Raw genomic sequence first — 20,767 nt, 5'->3', positions numbered from 1 at the left:
CTTTTTTTGCCATTAAAAAGCCTGTGTTTGTATTTTTTGAAGATTATTTTTTGTCCTCCATAATATATTCTTAATGAGCTGTGAAAAAAAACCTTATAAACAAGCCATCTCTGACCCCAATATCTTCATGTACTGTAAAGTAATTAATCATCTAAGATCACAACACAGACTTTAAAGTTAAATGTTGGCAGGTTTCTAGAAGTATAACCCTACTAAAAAAAGGAACAAAATAAAAACCCATTAAAAAAAAAAACTAAAATGATTAAACTAAAAATATTAAATTAGTTAAAAAGCCGGAGGAAAGAGATAACACAGAGAGCGATCTATGTTTTTACAGTAGAGCTTTGTAGCGATTTAGGTTACCATTGGTTCACAAAACACCTGTAATTTGCACTAAGAGGTGTAACATAACAGCAACAAAGTCCTATAAAGTTACAGCAACCACAAAATACAGGAAACATTTATGGAAGAGGTGGCATCAACACAATTTACATTTTATTCCATATATTCCAGTTTCTCTTTCTCACATTGGTGATACTACTGGGGAGTTGGAGATTTCAGAGGGGAGTTACTCATTAATTAATGGAAATAACAAGGTTTTAACAAGGAATTAGAATTGGGTATAGAGAATTAATGAGGTGACTTCACCCTCGTCTGTGTTAAAAGGTGGAAGGGAAGTATCAGTTTGTCTCCTTTTTTGGGGGGGCAGAATTCGGGAATGGAGAAGAGTGTGAAATGTAATAAGCAGATCTTGCATAGTGCAAAGTTCACTTGAAGAACAGTTTTTATTAGTAGTAGAGGGGATCCAAATAATTCTTTGAGTTAAAGATTGCCATTTTAACACCACTGGATATAAAAAATATTTGTAATATTTGTAGAACACATTAGTACTTTTCTACCCCTTAAAAATATATTACCAGATATAAACTTATATCTTATCAAACAAACATTATTTTAGGTTGGTAAATATGAAATAAACCAGACAGCACACATTTTCTACGTCTCCATCCTAGGGGTTATCTAGAATATTTGCTACCTTCTTTGAAAACACAAATCATTCAAAAATGGTCCAAAGGCCAATGGCTGGAGCACCAGAGGGGGATGTATCCCAATGTACAGAGTTGTGTGTCCTATCAGAGTATCACAAAATCATTTCTGATACTCTGATACGGCACACAACTCCTTACTTTGGGCCACATCTCCCTCTGGTGCTATAGCTATTGGCCTTAGGGACATGTTTGAATTTTTTAAGTATAAAATAAAGCTTATCATTTTTTCGGACTGCTAAATTTAGATAGAAATCTCCTTTTAAAATTTTACGTCTTTAGATCTCTAAAAAAAAGCCTGTCTGTCTACAGAGCTTTGTATATATAAAACATCCCAATAGGAACTTAAAAATGTTAAAACCGACCCCCAATCATTATAAATACCCTTTAAAGATGCCTGATAGATGTTCACGGTATACAGCTCTCAACCCATTCCTTGATTCAATACCAGTACATTTGTTTGGATTTAATCCTAAGGATACAAGTAGGTCAACCACTGTTTGGATTATGTAGTTAGATTTCCCTTTCATCTCAGAGGTGATCTATAAAAATGTACTGGTGAGCAAAGATCTAAGAACTTCCTCAATCAAAAGCAGCATTTAGGAGTTATTTTTTTAAAGGAACCCTATCAATGACATGTCTGCTATTCCTACAATCCTAATATTGTCCTGCAGCCACATGTTGAAGATACTAACAAATATCTCCTCTTTAAGAGACACGAGCTGATGTTGCATGCCGGGTGGCTTTTTATCCTGGCTCTTTCCTGGGTCCCCATTTATGGTTGATAATAAATAAAATGGAAAAAAAAATAAAAAAGGGCCAATTTAAGATGAGTGATGAAATCCCAAACTCTTAAAGTATGGTCAACCTTACATGTCAAAGAAGAAAGAAATTCAAGAAGGGAATAGATGCCATTGATGTGCAGTGATTGGCACCATAAGGTTCAACCTTGAAATATTATTAACACATAGCTTATCTTTCCAAGTCCTTCAAGATATATTCCAGGGTCCAATACATTTGTTAATTGGAAGAAAGTTGTCTTCCGTACTTCTCATCGTAAATAATTTAGCAGAGCCATTCTAAATATATATTCACATAATTAAGTAACTTACCAAGTTCAACATATCCAATTTAAGAGGAACATCCTGAGTTAGCTGTTTCACATATTTACCGTTAATTACCTCTGTGTAGAAAACCTACAAAGGAAAGATAGAAAATTAAAATTACGGACAATCTGTACTGTAGACAGATACAGCCTCTAAATGTTATATTTACTGATGACAGTGGTGTCAACAATTAATCATTAGTGATCTACAGGAAAAGCTAATAAACACAAGAACAAATAAAATATTTAGGGTTGCTATAATTGCTTAGCAAGCTCAAATATCACTGCATTTTTTTTTTTGGAAGTTGCAAAAGATACACCAAAAATATGCCTAGAAAATGCATTTACTTTGTACATTAGGAAATAATCCCAAACTGCTACAGAGCAATTCCAAAAAACATGTGAAACCAATCAGTAAGAAATTAATTCCATCCAAAAACACACTGTGATTCTGTAAAGGTCAAAAAAACTCACTTACTTTACCTGAATGTCAATTCTCTGTAATCCATTGCAAAGTTATCACAGGGTTACTAAGAGCGCATCTTCTAGTATTTGCGGAGTAACTTTTTACCCTTCTATCACCAATCACATTCAGACTTATAAGATTAATTTAAATCTTATGGGTTAGAATATTCCTAGGCATGTCAAAGAATTTCTCTTCTGCATTACACACCCCATTCCCAGATCATTTGACCTTGAATAGGAGGGGGATATTGGGTTGGTGTACTAAATCATTGTTTGAGTGAAAACAGTTCTATCTTTGGGGGGGCCAATAGATAGGTTTCTTCTTGAGGTTCATATGTCTAGCCTGATGGTTAAATGGTAGGACAGGCCTATTAAGAATACTCCGCCCAAGAGATTCTGTCATGATACCCATTTTAGACAAAATAACACATTCTCCTTAATGGCCACCTCCATGACCCTCCGCCTTTAAATCTCTCCTCCATCCTCACAGAATATCTAACCCTAGCATGTATGATGGAGCCTCAACAGCTAAGTTTAAGGTCAAGCATAGTCATTTAAAGATAATGGTGACTAGATTAACCAACACCATTCTGACACAAAGCTTATTTAGATTTTGGAAATTTGGTTCTGATGGAGGGGGGAACAGTACAGAAGAGCAAGTTTACCGGGAAGTGGGCTTTCAAGAGGCTATGCCTTTTAGCCCAGAATGGTCAATATAGACAAGTCTTCTTGACTTTACTGGGGCAGCACGGTGGCTCAGGGGTTAGCACTCCGGCCTTTGCAGTGCTAGGTCCCAGGTTCGAATCCCAACCAGGACACTATCTGCGTGGAGTTTGCAGGTTCTCCCAAATTAATACCCAAATTAATAACATGGCAGCTTTAATATGGTATGGCAAAAGAAAAAAGTACCTGCAAAAATCAGTAACCTTTACAAGTGTTTGAGCTTAAAATGGAAAATCAGAATCAAGGTGAACATCCTTTGCTTTTGCAGGACAATTTTTGTTACAGTAAATAATGTTGCGTTATCATTTTGGGAAAAGATGATTGGTATAGAATGAGTCTACATATATCACATCTACAGATAAAACAAAAAAAACTTGTTGAATGTCCATTAGAGATACTGAGACTGCTCTTCCTGCATTCATCTCTCTCCTGAAGCTTTCCAGCTATATCCTCCTATTGATTAGTCTGTCCATCCCATTGTTACTAATTAGGTGGAAATTGTCATCAAAGCATAGCGGGACAGCCTACGGGGACCCCAATCTCCTCTCTAGCATTATCTCAGGAGAATAAACTCATTTTCTGTTTCAATAAATGACAGGGGTCTACATAACACATCTTTCAGATTCGATCTAAAAAACCGCAGCAGCGTCTAATGATTCTTGCTGGCAAAACACCTTTCCATTCCAGCCAGCACCATTAAGAATTTTCATCCCGTGTGCATTTAACTTCAAGCACCCGTAATTTATGATTTAATTTTTCATCAATAGAAGTAATTGGTCTCTCACTTCCTCTAAATCCCAATACCCGGGGGCTGTGTACAATTAATTTTTATGGCTGCCTCTGCAGAAAATTTATTAAGCTTGTCTCTCATTGTTTTGTTTCTTGTTAAATCTTGCTGGGAGCCTGTAGTTTATGCAGATGGGTTTTAAATATGTGGCCCATGAGAAACAGAGAAAGATGGGAATGTGTGCCCAACCAATCAGCTGTGCCTATAAAACACTCTACTCAATGCTTTTCAGTGGCAAGTCCACTTCTAGGACTGATGGATTGAAGCAAGACTGGAGCACATAATTAATTTGCTAGAGATCATTTTTTTCAATTTTAGATGTACGAAGATAGCAAAAACTAAACGGCTTCTTAGCCAAACATGAACAATTTACAAAAGGTTAAATTCTATAAAAGAGTTACATCCAAAATTCCCAGCTGGTATGTTCAGGCAACAGACTTCAAGGTTTTTTTTTTATTTTGTCTGTGTACTGTTGGGAAAATCTCCTTTGAATTCCCATCCCAAAATGGGAAGACAGAGGATATCTAATAAAAAAAAAACAGAATAAAAACAGACAACAATAACAAAGGAATTATCCCTCCCATATTAAAAAACTATGTTTTACCAATAGGTGCACTTTAGGGCAGTGGTCGCCAACCTTTTGGTTGTCACAGACCACTAATTTCACGTACTCCAGACCGCGCATGCACGGGGAGCTGTGTGTCACTCAAAGGGGAAGACACTTTCCCCCCAGAGTGACGTCATGATACCAGAACCTGCCCACTCTCCCAATGCAGATCTCAGCCCAGCTCCCTGAGCCTGCGATCCATACGACGGACATGGTTCGTGGCTCTGACCAATGCGCCCTCCCATGGGGGTCCTTTTCCTGGGCCACGGACCACAAAAATTTTCTTGTAGAGCACCAGTTGGTGACCAATGTTTTAAGGTATTCAACATTTTTGCCACTAGAGAAAAAGTAGCCTTGTGATTAGGGTTACTGAATAGGAAGTCAGATACATTTTCAAAATACCATCAGCAGATCAAGTAGTATTATAGTAGTATAGTAGTTTTATCAAGTAGTATTGAAACATGCTGTAAGATGGTCTCCAAACTGGGGCCCACTGATTGTCAGAACCGGACCTCGTACAATGAGAAAGCTTCTGCATTTAAGGTTTTCTCAATGCAAGCAAAAGTTGGGTAGCTACCGATTGCAAATTGGTAGCTGGGTGCTGGCCAGCTACCAATCTAAGGTTGAGACATTAACATGGGAAATGGTATAGGACACACAGCCTGCACAAAGATGGAACCAATGTTGGAGCACTGTATTATCACACCCACACCATTGTTAGGGAACTGTATCCCAGTGACACCAATACTGGGGTTCAAGATTTATTCCACTGACACCAATGTCCTCCAATGTAAAAGTGCAATGTTGGGGTCATGTATTTATCCCACTAACATAAATCCAGGGTCATTGTATGATGAACAGTGAACTGGCCCCATTCTGAAAGTTTGAGGACTGTAGAACAAATCAATAAATGCCTGCTAGATGCTTGTTTAGGCTTTACATGGCTTCAGAGCAGCAAGAATAGCAAGTTTTTACAATTGCTTTGTAATGCTTTCAGCCATCTGCAAGCAGCTCGCCTTAGATATATTTAAAGCACTACTTGAAGCTTGTTGAAAGCCTGGTAGCAGTTTGTGTGACAGCCGCCACTGCCATCTGAACATCTGCGTTTAACATACCCAAACTGGGACTGGAGGGTTTTTAAAGGCTTCCAAAAAGCTTTGTAAATTCTTTTGCAAGAGTCCTCTCTATACCAGCCCTTCTCAACCTTGTAACCACAGAGGGGCCCTTAAAATAACTTTTAGGTCTTGGGGAATCTGTGTTAATACATACTATATCTAAAGCTCACAGTATAAAAACATAAACAGTGGGGATGAGGACAAGGCCGGTGTCAGACAAATTGGTGCCCCGGGCAAGGATCAAATCAGTGCCCTCTTGTCTGTACACTGAAAGCCATCTGACCCTCTTCATAAGGAAAAGAAAAATGATTTGTATGTTTCAGACAAACTTTTTGCAGAGTTTGAAGTTTAATAAAACTTGGAATTTTACACCATTGCGATTTTTATTTGGTGACATGGAGACAAGGAGAGGAGAGACAGAGGAATAATTGGAGGAAAAACAGAAGTTGCAGAAAGTTGGTGAAGGACAGATATACAGTGAGGAATGGAATATTTAAAAAGCATATTATACCTTGTAATAGTTTGGAGCTTACATCACAATCTGGTGAATGCATAGTAATGGACAAAAGAAACATGCAAATAATAATAATAATAATAATAATAAAGTCCCAGCTTCTGGTGGCTTTTTGTTTTAGCTCCACAATGCATGGGGGATGGCACCTGGCATCCTACACCGACTTTTATAAAAAAGATCACAAATATTCAGGTATGTTTTATTGCAGAGTTCTGCTTTATGTGGAGAAAGAAGGATGAGGAGAATAGGATAAATAATAAGCTCCTTTACTGCACTGTATGTCCTGGGCACTATAACAATTCCTTGGGCTGTCAGTTGTAATTCCATCAATGACATCTCATTGACTGAATGAATTTTACTCAAACCGCAGCTTATCCAAGACTAAGTGACAGGTACACAATGAACTCTGCCATTCAGAATTCACAATTACTAATGTTACAACTTACAGTATAGCCATTAATGGTGCTTGCATGTTGACGGGGCATCCGCCATTGTACACTAAACGCTGTGCAATTTATGGCTTCAAGATTGATGTCTAATGGAGGTCCCAGTCGATCTGTTAATTAAAAGAAGAAAAAAAATAGGAATTAGTAATTACTACAATACGTATTGAAATATCATTACTGATCTTCTACAGGTTTTAAATTGGACACAGCATTAAACAATCTGACTTTTTTAACCTTTTTTAAAAATGTACCAACTGCCCACACATTAATATTGCTTGTCAACAAAACTGAGAATTCCTTGATTTATTCTTGCCTTTGGCACTTTGGAAAGACAAAATGGTCATGAAAAGCCTTGCTGTTATATGACCAACCTCAAAACTGTGTGCAGTTCATGCAGATGGACTGCATATTCATTTCCTGTACAGGTTGAAGTGTGACATGACTTCATACACCTTTGTAGAAGAGCTGAGGGTATCAATATGATAGGTGATAACCCTCAGAAATGACAATATATATAGTTTATCAGGAACAAATCCACATTGGTTGGGGGACAACCACGGATGGACTGGGCAATGGACAACGAGAAGTAGTTTAGCCAATCAGAACAACACATAGAAAAATGGTCAGGCTGGTAGTCCAGAGTTATGGTAAGGGGGACTTATTTGGTGGATGTGGAATATTTATATGGAAACACATCAATAAAAAACTCATCTCTTCCCCTTCAAAAAGAAACCTATTTTATGAGAAATAAGAAGACATCTGAAAATTCCAATTGTCTGGCTGTTATTCTAAACCTCAGGCCCTAAGTATTTTAAGTCTGTAACTCATAAAAGGTGTTTTATCACTTTAAAGAACCATGTGAATAATGCAGAAAAATACCTGTTGATTGGCCTGCAATGCACTTCTCATTGTGACTTGACAACAAACCTCATTTTTGCAGGTTAAGAAGAGTTAACTGTGCAGATTTCTTTTTTTTTAATTACTCAACTACTCCCACGGTTTTAATTTCCAAAGAATGGACACCTATATACTTGGCATTACACAGAACACAGGAATACTCTAAATGTCTAGTAAGGTCCACATTAGCCTTCATAGATTATATATGACAGGTTTCTTTAAAGGCAACTGCTGCAACCCTTAGCTCCAGTTAGTAGCCCTTAACTCTTCATTCTAATTCACGTCTAGGTCACGTTCAAATATTCTCAATGATCAGATGCCCAGTACACACTACAGCTGTTTAGGAAATGTATCTGCAAGCTGTATTTATGCAGGGTAAAAAGTAGTGTAATGGATTTATAGTCATCAAAAAAGCAAATAAAAAATGTAATAATTGATTAGTAGGGCTACAATTTGGGTTTACCTCAACTAAGAACAATATAATACTCATTGCATATGTGTTGCAACTGGTCAGATAAGTCACAAGAACCATTTTTCATTGGCTGTCCATTATTCCAAAGATAAATTGTTAGACTTACAGGAGCTATAAACTTATTGACATGGTGGAACCCTGGAACCAGAGCTGCGCTCCCCCCCCCTTCACTTGCATTACGATCACTCGTCGCCCATTGTCTGTGGATCCGCCAGTACGGTTGATCAGGCGATGGACGACGGGTGCTGTACACACACCAGATTCTCGTCCAACATCAGCCCTGAGCCGATTATTAGACAAGAACCATTGCACGTAGTGTACGCAGTGTACGTAGCCTTGGGCTCTTCTTAGATGAGATTCTGACATGTGTACATGTGTTCATGGATCTGTTCATGTACTACAGAAGATAAATGACTGCAATAGGAGTAAAGGGAGAAGAGCACAGCGGGGTGTAGCTTGCTCGTTCTCCCCCCTCCCCTATCCATAGTACAGAATAGTGCTGTATGTGCAGTGCTCCTTCATCCATTTTTCAGTCATTTGTCGCTTGAAAGATCGTTTACAATTGCAATATTCGATCATGTGTACATAGCCTTAGTTTGACAATAGCTAGCTTATCAGCCACATAAAAGGCCAGAAATGATTAACAAGATTTGTCACCACTGCTTTAGACAAGGGCAAAATGTTAGCTCTCCATACTCAGGTACAAAAATGTATTTCTTAGATATACAGCTAATTAGATTTTGTGATACAGGTCAAAAATTTGCAACAGGAGTCCACCATTGAACACACATTTGCTGTCCATATGGTTTATTAGGAAATAGGAGATATTCTGGGTGTCTTAGTGTCAGGCAGACAGATGGTGCCGAGGTCATTCTGGCCTGAAACTACTTGAATATGTCAGACCTGGGGCATGTTTGGGACATCATTAAAATGCGTTCTCTAGAAGTAACAGGTATCCAGGTCAATTTCCATCTAACCAACGTCTAGTAGAAATGAGCCCTTGAGCAACTCAACACAAACACAGTCTGTACATACCCAAACCAGAATTGGAACAAAGGCTTAGAAGAAAAGCTGAGGAAGTGGTGACCTCACTTCAAAAAACACAAGGGATCCATCAAACAGTCCTTTTAAAATTTTGCTGTAGTCAAAGCTGCTTTCTTATTAATGAAAACCTGCTATGCTCTCTACAAATGCTCACACGTAGCTTTAGAAACTCTCACTTCAGATGAGGCAGATTTGTTGAGCAAGGCAAAATGAAGGTAACTGCTAGCAAATCTTCTGTGATGTATTGTTAGCATCTGTTAGGACAGGGGGACACTGATCTAAAAAAAAATGCTTTAATGTTCCACGTGTGATTTATCCTACTTGGTGTCTAACTCGCATTTTCTGCACAACTTCGAGTTATCAGAGTATAAGTTAAAAAAAATGGATTACCGAGGGCCAATACCAACAAGTAGTTTTTATTTCAGGTACTTAGAAAATTTAATTTTTTTTACAAACACATTGAGATCACAAGTTAAAAAATGTTCACATATATATTGTGTGTAACAGGTCCTGGAATTCTCTATGACCTCTTGGCTTAATTTTTCAAACTGTACAGCTATGAGTGAATAGGTTTTTCGCACCTTCCCTATATTTGTATAAATAGGAGGAGCACACCATGGAAGTGAACAAGGTGGTCTCTCACTGTCCTATCCTGTGTCTTTTGATTGATAAACCAAACCAAATAAGTACCAAGAAGCCCATAAAAGACTAGAAGAGAAGATGGGAGATGAAGGTTATATGCACAGGCTCAGGCAAAGAAAAAAAAGACCAACAGAGATAAATGACATCACCTCCCTCAAATAGTAAAAACACCTTTATCACCTCAAACTAATTATCAGGTGAGGATATAGAAAAGATTCTGCATGAAGGCAAAAGGAACATAAAATATGGATAAAGCAAAAGATGACACAGATTTGCAAGTAACGGATGCATGAAGAATTTTAATTTATCATTTCAAACTGTATAACTTAAACTTTTTGAAATGAGATAAAGGGACATTAGTAGACAAAAGTCATAGTTGTGGAGCTCACATACAAGGACCAGAAATGAAAACATGAAATTTAACCCACCAATGCTTTTCTTCTCCCACTTTTTTGTTTATATTGGCTTGGTTGGGGACCACTGTTTTATTATAATATTTATAATTATTATTATTACCCGGTATTTATATAGTGCCGACATATTACGCAGTGCTTTACAAAGTCATATCATAATCATGTCACTGGAAGTACGTCACAGGGGCTCACAATCTAATGTCCTTACCATAGTCATATGTTATGTCTTTATGTATTGTAATGTTTATGTATGTTAATCTTTTAATACAACCTAAGGTCAATTTTGGGGGGAAGCCAATTAACCTAATTGCATGTTTTTGGGAGGAAACCGGAGTACCCAGAGGAAACCCACACAACACAGGGAGAACCGGCAAACTCCACGCAGATAGTGTCCTGGCCGAGATTCAAACCTGGGATCCAATGCTGCAAGGGCCAGAGTGCTAACCACTGAGCCACCACACTGCTCCTATTGTACATCTTCCCAACATCAGCACCTTGAATCTGCGTGTAGCCCCATAACATCATTACAGGGGCTGCAAGATCTATCTTTGGGAGCAAAGAGGAGAAGTGCAAGGTCTCTGTCTGTCTCTGTGACCAATTAGTGGTCAGGGAGGGGTTAGTGAAGGAAAGACAGGAATCTTTATCTATTGCACAGTGCAGTGCTCTGAATATCTCCAGTGCTGATGATTCTCATACCCTGCAGGCATACTGTACATTATAGTGTGTAGGCAGTCCTAAAACCCATTGACTGACATCAGCACAACCCTCTTCTATGTTACCATTAACCTCTGAACAACTTTTTTCTTTAATAACCCTATTATGTTAACAGTTCTCCTCCACTGCTGACAGTAATATAAATCACAAATCTTAGTTTTTGTTACCAGTATTTACTGAACTGCTTTGGGACCACATTGAGTGTACACATAGCAGAACTCAATGTGTTAAATAAATACCATGACAGAAGAATAGTAACTTCACCAAGACAGGGTATTTCTCAGTTAACAACACTGCCTCTCACACCCTGTATCAGCACATGACCATCCTGCATGGATTACATTTGTATACAGACAAGAGGAGGAGAGTAAAACCAACAGGAGAATACCTAGTTGAAAGAGGAAAGCCAAGCCAACATAGATGGGGAGAAATGGGATGGATGGTCCTTTTACTCCATCAGACAAGTGGGCTCAAGATGTCTGCTGCATCCTCTAATGTTTGAAGTGTGAAAGTATCAGTGTGCAGGAAAATGGGACTAATTGCTTTCAGCAAATGAGAGAACTATTGCAAATCGGTGTTCAGCAGAACTCCGACCTGGAGAGGCAGACACAGGACTGGGGGCAGAAGGGTGAACTCATTACTCTGATATTTCCATTTCACTGTCCAATCAATGGCTGGGGCATGAATACATTTCTAGGCTGACTATTCTGTGTAGTGTTTAAACCACAGCAATTAATGGACAATTTTAATCCTTTGGCAGCAATAAAAATATCTTTAACATATGAATTTCATTTGTATATTTATGTGTTTTTCTGAAGTTTAGCTTTATATTACTTGCTGTTCTTTTTTTTTTTTTTTAGATGATATTTAAAATTATTTTTAACTTGCTTTGTAGAGAGGCCATGTAGACTTCTGGTACAAATGTTTCTTAGCACTCTACTAAAGATCCTAATTTTGCTTCATTTTTTTTTTCTTTATAAAAAGCATGTTTTTACATCAGCGACTCAGCTGTGGCATATTTTTAAGATGATATTACAAAGGCTAAATTATTCCTTTGTGTAATTACATTTTTTTTAAGCGTACTGTTCTAATAATGAGCCATACACAGAACTTTTTTAATGGAATTATTTATGAACACGAATCCCAGAATTCTGCAGAGTCTGCAGGATATTGTTGAGCGGTAATGAGAGAAAAAAACAATATTCAATGGTATACGTACACTTTGTTATGTTGAGGTTTGCATCTTAAAGAAGTCATTATCCTTAAAAGTCATTATCAGTCAAATCAGCAAAAGAGCGGAAAAAGAACTTCCTGTGCTTTTTTTTTTTATTATACAATGCCAACATATCTACTGATCATTTTATTTCAGTACTTCCAAAATCCCAGCTGAGATTATCACATTTGGCTTATCAAAGTACAAGTGTAACTTAAAGTGCACCTAAACTCAACATTTTCACTATACATAAAAGGGGAGACAATTCCTATATGTAAAGCAAAATTGTTAATTATTTTTTATTAAAAAAAAGGTGCAGCACCTCCCATCTCATGGGAGCACAGAGCCTACCGGGATACCCACATTTATTATCAGGCATGCATAGAATGGGGCATTTTTTCTACTCTCTTTTCTTCCGCTGTACAGCAGGTAAGTCACCTGATCTCTCACCTGTGCAGTGTGCAATCGGATGACATGCCAAAAAGACAAGTAGAAGACAGAACTGAAGGACAAAGATGGCGGCGCCTGGCGCTTCCTCAGCCCCAGGATGATTAGGAATTCAAGGATAACACCGGACCGGATAGATCCAGCACTATCGTGGGATCTGCTGGAATAAAGGTAAGTGTGTTTCTTTTTTTTTGTTTTCAGTTTATTTCTGCTTTAAAAAAGAAATGTTCACATGGGTGACCAAATATAAGTTATCTCCCAAAAAGTTGTTGGGTGCATGTTTCAGATTCTTAAATCAACCACAGTTACCATGAAGGCACTTTTAATGAAATGTTAGGCTTGAAGCCTATATCTATGCAAATTCTATCTTCAGCCTAACCCCCCTATAACCTATTCCACATGTTTTATAGTGTTCCTTGTTATTACAAGAAAGCTGTATAAAGCTAATTCACCATCCATATCTCTTCATAGCACCAATGCTCCCAAGAGGATGTAGACTGCTCCTTCTACCTGTGTCCAAGATCAGGCACTGCATCATTAGGGCCGTCATCAATAGGGATCTATTGATGCCTCTGAATGCCTTCGTCAGTGAGCAATCCCCGGGCACTACAGGTCAAAATGAGGGCAAGCTCTGATTCTAACCTGTAGTGCCCTGGCATCTCTCACTGAGAGGAGGATTCTCACCGATCCATTCATAAATGCAGCCGCGATACTCCTCCTCTCAGAGTCCCGAGTCATGTGGCTTGCGTTTATAAATGAGTGTGGCCGTGGGAAAATTCTGAGGATTTTTCCCATGTTGCATTTAAAAAATTTGCTTGCTTATCTCTAGTCATCAAATGTAAATGAACAAGAACATGATCTCACGTATGCTTAGAGTGACATCAGTTCTAGTATGCCTACATATGAAGTCAAGGCAATGATCTCGCACATGTGCAGTTAAAGGTTTGGTGACTTCATTAAGAACCTGGAACAAAGAAAGCAGCATGAGACATACCAAAGAGAACATGGAAATCAATGTGGCATCAATTTGGCAAGTACAATAAATGAAGGCTTTTAGCATGTAAAGTTGAATCATTTTTTTAATGTAACTAAGGCTCTAACTTGGCAATAAAACATTTGCTTTTTTTGTCTGTTATACCTAAAAGAACCTGGAATGTCCTGGGATGTATTTCAGAGACAAGTTTTCAACATTTGGACAGCATGATTGGCAGTTAGCACTCCTACCTTTGCAGCACTAAGCATGGGCACGATCTGTAAGAAGTTTTTATGTTCTTCCAGTGTTTGCTTGGGTTTCCGCTCACATCCCAACAACATGCAGTTAGGTTAATTGGCTTCCCCTCAAAATCTGCCTTATATGAAGTATAACTATAGTGGGGACATTAGATTGTGAGCCCCTTTGAGGGATAGATAGTGACATGACTATTAACTTTGTAAAGCGCTGCGTAATATGTTGGTGCTATATAAATATTTGCAGAATACAGATAGATTGATAATCTTAAGGAAAAGACATGTACAACAGAACAGAGAAGGAAAATATAGATGCAAAGCTATTACCAGCCAGCAATAGAGTACAGTTGAACCCTAGAGTCATTACAAGAACAATAAATATGAAAGGAACATAAGGAAACAATGCAGAAATTCATAAGATCAGCCAAAGTACAAACTGTCTTGATACAAAAAAAAATTTGAAATTTAGGACCCAATAAACTAAGTAAACTTTTTGCTTAAGATCCATAGGAAGAGGGGTGGAAAACTGAAGCATTAATAACTAATTGATGGATGTATGGCCATAGGTAGGATGAAAGATCTGCAGACTAGGAATCCTGAACTCCAACCCATGTATCCCAAGCATGCCAAAACATGATAAATGGGGTGATTTTGTAGATCAGCCTTTCTCAACCTTTTTAACATAAAATACATTTCAGGTCTTCAAGGTACCCCTTCTATATTTACTATATCCAGAGCTAATAGTACATTAGAATGAGGGTCATGGAAAAGAACCCCTCTAACATTGCTGGCCAGTGGGGAGAATGTGACCCTTACAGATAGCCAAAAAGATCATTGGTGTCAGTTAAATTGCACAATTGGCTCATATACCAGACAATCTGTTCACCAGTCGCTATTTGTAGTTTGTATTAACTTATCAACCTAATTCGAAATTTGCCTTGTCCAGTTTTTGGTTGAGCTGCCTATTCATTGGTCGAAGAAACAAGGTGCCACAAGGAGGTGACACATGGACAGAGATAAACGTTTACCTCTACCCTTGCTACTGGTGACTTGGAATCAGATTGGGTTGCTAGTATGGCATGACCCTGGCACAGGTTATGCCTCAGGAAAGCATTTTTGGTTCACTGATTAAAATTACTTGTTGCATGGAGTTACTCTTTAAATAGATATAACCATCCTATTCATTATTTAGTGCCCTTTGCATCAGAGTATCTGTCTCCTGGATCACTGTTCACGGGTCTTGTCTTCCCATTTGAAAGGTTACAATTAAAGGTTTCACCTTTAAAATACTGCTTTTATATAGAGCAGTCATGTTTCTGAAGATAAATTGAATTTTATAATATATGATAGTGGGAGAAGACAGAGCCCTATGGAAGGAAAACTAGATTTAAAAGGTATGGTAATTTCTACTCTGGGGAGGGATAGATAGATAGATAGATAGATAGATAGATAGATAGATAGATAGATATCCAGAAGTATAACACCTAAAGAATAGATACATTTTCAAGCACACCCTAATCTTTGTTCATACAAGGATAAAGACGAGCATGCATTCCAACGTTTCTTATTTCTCTCTTATTCTTATTCTCTCCTATTTTGCTGTCCCTTAAGAAATTTACTCAGATCATCCTGTGTGATACAAAATGCAGAAGTAACTAAAGGCAGATAAAAAATGCATTTATTGTATTGATTATAATATCTTCACATGTCCATGAGGTTGCGGTCAGGTATGGCCAGTGAGCTGCTGCCTCGGGAGTCACGCTACTTGCAGCTTTTCCCCATGGCAGACCCTTAGAAAATAAATAGGGCAGCAGATGCTGTTCTTTTAAGAACTTTAGAACCAGGGCTGCAGTGCAAGTGAGCGGCTTTAACGCAGGTCTGACGCTACCCTAGATTTAGTATTTGTCCAATCAATGGCCCACGGGGGACCTTTAAGTGTCATCTAACTGCAGCAAAGTAAAATCAGGTCTCATCTGCTATGTAACAGAGCTGTTTAATCTCAGATTTCTGTGAAAGCTTCCACTTGTGAAATGCATTGCAAGAACATTTTACTAGGAGGCCCATTGTTGATAACATCAATCACAAATAATTCCTACCTATCCCCAAAAATGAGCAGTCGTACAACAAACACAAACACTATAATGGAATATGATCCTTTAAGGATAAAGTCAATTTGGAAAAATTAACCATCTGCCAAGAGAAGATTAAAACTGTGATTGCATTTAAGTAAAACATCTGCTACATTACATAATGCCTTGCATGGAATTATTCTCCCTCTACAATTTTAACCAGAAGTCTCATTCTTACTTTTGCTTACACTAGTATGAGCCTAATCATTAAAGCCAAGCTGAACTTATATTTATTTGGAAATGCAATGCACTGTGAATGCATACTTGCAGATGTGTGCTACCATTCCCATATTGCAATTCATCCATATTATATTTTGTTGAGTCTGTTTATGAGCACTTGTTGCTACAACCTAAAAGAAGGTTCAGCAATTATTCCCTATTAGGAATTTCAATGTTATAATTCTTATTCCTAGGATACAGGGTAATAGAGCTGCTCTATCTAAGCCTCCAATCTGATCTTCTCGGTTAACTTTACTTTTATCAGGCATTTGGTACTTATTTTAAAGCAAACATCTGTCAACACATGAGAAGGGAGAACACAGAACTGGACGGGCTCGTGTTCTCAGTCTCTTACAAATTTAGAAGCATACTAAAATGGAAGTATGGAAGGACTATGACATCTAGGATCATAAAAAATCCCTGATCCTACACTGTACCTGCATGATACCTGGGAGACTTTTTGGAAAAACCAAAAGCATTTTTACCTTGCAATTTCTGGGTACCATTATAGGTAATATTATAAGGCTACAATAATTTATTTGGGCATTTTGGTGGTCCTAGTCTATGTGGTACAATTGTTTCTATGGATTTTCTATAAGGCTACAACTATTTCTATAGACTTTTTGGAATGTCCCATTTCTTGGGGCTACAAATAACTTCCATGGATGTTTTGCTTATTCCTATTCTTCAGGACTTTGAGATTTTTTTTTCTATGGACATTTAGGGGTCTCTCATTCTATGTGGGCTACAATGACTTCTTTAGTCAGATTCCATGAGGCTACACATTTTTTATGAACATTTATTAGGATCCTATTCTATGAGGCTCAAATAATTTAAGAACTTTTAGGTGTGTTCCATTCTAGGGAGGCTAAAATTTTTTCCCAGTCCATTGGGGCAACAATTGTTCCTGTGGATTCCTATAGAGATCCTATTCTTTGTGGTTAAAATTTTTACAGGGCCATTTAAGGGGATCCATTTCAATGAGGCTACGCTTATTTCTATGAACCTTATTTCAGGTTTCATTCTGCATGGCTACAATTTTTTTATGGATATTTAAGGGGCCTTTTTCAGTAAGGCTAAATCTATTTCTATGGATGTTAAGGTGGATTCCATATTGTTAGGCTGCAATTATTTTCATGAGGAGCCGTCTGACTGGTCTGAATTTTGTATGAGCTTTGTATATGCAACCTATTATCACCTGCGCTGCCCTTTTTCTTACAGTTCGTACAGTGTAGACATTGCAATTTTCAGTGATGTGAAAAAGAATTACAGAAACTTATAAGAAAGCATGGCTTAAAATACCGGTAACACTTTGGTTGGACAATTGGTTATCTAATATTTTTATAGACTAAACTCATCGACTTGTCTAACAAGTACCTTTCTAGCATTGTTCTCTAGCTAAGACCTACAATACCTGGGCTTGTTTAGTGCAAGAAGAAAAAACACAAAAATTCAAGTATGGTATTTCATTATAACTAGATTAAGTACATTTAGATACCTATATCAAGTTTCAGTTCACCTAAAGCAAACTTAAGAAAGCCATTGTTGTCCTGAGTTTTAAGAGCCGAAGTATTGTGCTTCAGGATGGAAATTAAATGTTAACTATCGAAAACCTTTTGTTTCAATGCATCTAAAATTTCTTTATTACATTCAAACTGAGATTATATTTGGGCTTTACGCCATCATGTATCAAAAGGATGACTGACAGCTTTGTGGTTGGTGATACATGAAATTTAAAATATATTGTTTATATAAAATAATATTAGTTGGAAAATGCAAATAAATATAATACTTTCAAGTACGAGAAGTGTGCATGCCCACTTCTTATGATTTAACTGCCGGGCCAATACATGGGCTTCATTATAGACTAAGTTGCCTCCATCTTTGTTAACATCTTTTTGAGTAACATCATTTTTTACAGAAATTAATATTTTTGATTTTATTCACTATGGCAGTGCACTCCTATCTATCTCATATAGTTATGACTAAACTACTTTAGAGTGGAATTAAGGAGAAAAGAAAAATACATTTTTTTGTCGAATGGTGTTCCATTATGTCTGTCCCAGTGGCACAAAAGAAAATAAGGCAATCGTGCAACAATCAGGAATACTAAGCAAACGTGCAGCAATTACTTCCTTATTTTTTCTGAAGGACAATAAATTGCTGCATTTCTGCTTAAACCTAACCCCGTGGTTGGTCATTTAATGCATGAACCCTCTTTCTCTTCCAATCTCCTACAGGAGTTGGTGCTCCAAAAAGATACAATGGGGGAACATGCTCACTCACAGTGACATTTTCCGCGTCATGGTATTGCGATCCCAAAATGGCCTAATGATGCAGCTCCATGGGGAGGGTGTTTGACACCCATATCACCAGAAATTTGTTACCCAGTACATTGAATCTGCAGGGACAAGACTAAAGAGGTAGTGGGTATCGCAGCCACACATTCTCTTATTATTTCAACACTTCAGCAGAATCATTTATATTTTTTGTAGCTGGAGTCTGACTATAATAAAGAAAAATAAACATGCACCAAAGATCTTTCTCTGAAATAGCTGGAAAATTACAGTCCCACAAATCATTTCTTTGGGTAATATTCCTTCATTAAAAAGGTTTGTACAAATGTTTTTGACAAATGTTCAAATCTAAATCACCTATTTCATATCCGAGAGTTCTGTTCTTGAAATAGGAACTGTATAACATTCTCCATAATATATAGTGTACAAAGCTCCCGTTGTGAGTTTATAACTGACTCTCAGCTACAATGTACCTTGATATTACTTATCAGCAGGCATTCACAACCATACTAGAAGAAGGTCCTTGCTCAGAAATGCTGATAAATATACTTCAAATTGTTCCATGCTGTTCAAATAAACATGGAACTAAATGCCCTAACCACCTGCTTCCAGTACCAAGTGATACTCTTGCCCAGCAACGTCAAGTGTAAATTCACTTTTTGAAGATCAAAAAAATGCTGCAGAATAGTCATTAAAGAGGTCCTGTCATCAGACGGATAATATTTGTATTTTAAACCCAACTAATCCCAAAACTGGGTTTCAATCATGTTTAGATGATTGAAAGTGAATTAGATGTAACACCTTTGGAGCTGAACTTTCACAAATTCTAAAACCCCATTGTCTAGCTTTGCAGCTGTTTGACCTCCCATGCCCTATAGTTTCCTGTTAGCAGACTGTGGTCAGACTATTGCTCACTTATTCTTATACTGTGAGTCACTCCTACCACTAACGCTTTGTACACACGTAAGATTTTTGTCGTTGGAAAGGATTTTTCACGATCCTTTTCAACGACAAAAGACTGAAAGATGCATGAACGAGCATTGTACATAAAGCTTCATTCTGATCTATGGAGAGGGGAGGGGGAGAACGTGCGACCGGCAACCCACTGCTCTCTCTCCTCTTCACTTCCATTGTGGTCGTTTGTCACTCGTGGATCTGCTGGGACGGATCCATGAACGATGTCAGACAGCTGATGTACACGTCAGATTCTCATTTGATACTAGTTCTGAAGAGATAATTGGATGAGAATCATCTGACATGTGTAAGTCCTGCCTTCTGGTGTAAACACATGGCTCCCACTATAATAACTGATCCCACTGGCTAAACTCAGATATGGTAGGCATTAAAATGTAGTGAAATAGGCATGCATAATATGCCGATAAAATAGGTATATTGTCCACCATTTTGCTTCTTTTTTCCACTGTTCGTATCCACTTAACATTCACATTGCTATTATATCTTGACCTGTTCAGTTCTTGGGTTTCCATTATCTGCATGTTATATGTAAATGCCTTCCTTGTGTAGACATCCAAAAAGTCAGACGGCAGCTGGATTCCCCCATCCTGGATGTGATGTTAGCAGGCCATCATTCGAGTGACAATTATTTCCTTTAATTCTACTCCAGCTAAACTATTAAAGGTTAAAGAAGGAATATTTTAAAAATAAAGAAGAAAAATTAAAGCCAGTGGAGAAAGTAAAATTACTAGTAGATATGCCATGCCTTGAGTAAATGAGAATTTGAAAGACTCATCCTAAGGCATAAACACCGATGTACATTGTAGATTCACTCTGCAATGTGTTTTTTTAGCAGGGGACCTTCTATACAACGTGCAAAAAATACAGCCTCTCCTTTACTTTTTTATAGAGTGCATTGGTGTGTACTGAAGCCACAGGACATTGACTTGTTCTCAGGTAGTGAAAGCATTGGGCAATAGGGCCCAATCCCGCTGGTGTGGACCTACCCTAAAATAGACAAAAAAAAAATTAGATATTTGGAGTAAAAGTAAACTAAAAGCAAGTCTCAGATATATTTTGTCTTGGCTTGATTAGACACCTAGGAAAGAAAAACACAGACTACTTTCCATAATGGACCTTGGGTATTACACAATATGTTGTGTAAGGTTTATGTATTATTATATATATATTGTCCCATGTATTTTAAAAGCATGGCAACTGAATCACCAAAAAAGCACTCCACAGCCATGTACTGGCTTCCCAGAGCTCACAAGGCAGCCGAATGTGGTCT

General features: G+C 37.7%; 1 protein-coding gene across 2 annotated transcripts in view; it reads right to left on the bottom strand.

Annotated features, from left to right (window-relative positions):
- EGFLAM (EGF like, fibronectin type III and laminin G domains) overlaps positions 1-20,767 on the bottom strand; it is a 99,125-nt gene that overhangs the window by 60,857 nt on the left and 17,501 nt on the right. For both annotated transcript variants that reach the window (XM_072416613.1, XM_072416614.1), the window contains exons 2-3: positions 6,809-6,918; positions 2,159-2,242 (exon numbers count right to left, since the gene is read on the bottom strand). In XM_072416613.1, the coding sequence (XP_072272714.1) occupies positions 2,159-2,242; positions 6,809-6,918 (194 nt within the window). The remainder of the gene's footprint in view (positions 1-2,158; positions 2,243-6,808; positions 6,919-20,767) is intronic.

The sequence above is a fragment of the Pyxicephalus adspersus genome, chromosome 6 (assembly GCF_032062135.1).
Source record: "Pyxicephalus adspersus chromosome 6, UCB_Pads_2.0, whole genome shotgun sequence".
Lineage (NCBI taxonomy): Eukaryota > Metazoa > Chordata > Amphibia > Anura > Pyxicephalidae > Pyxicephalus > Pyxicephalus adspersus.
Note: the sequence above shows the minus strand (reverse complement) of the source record. Positions and strands in the feature narration are given on the sequence as shown.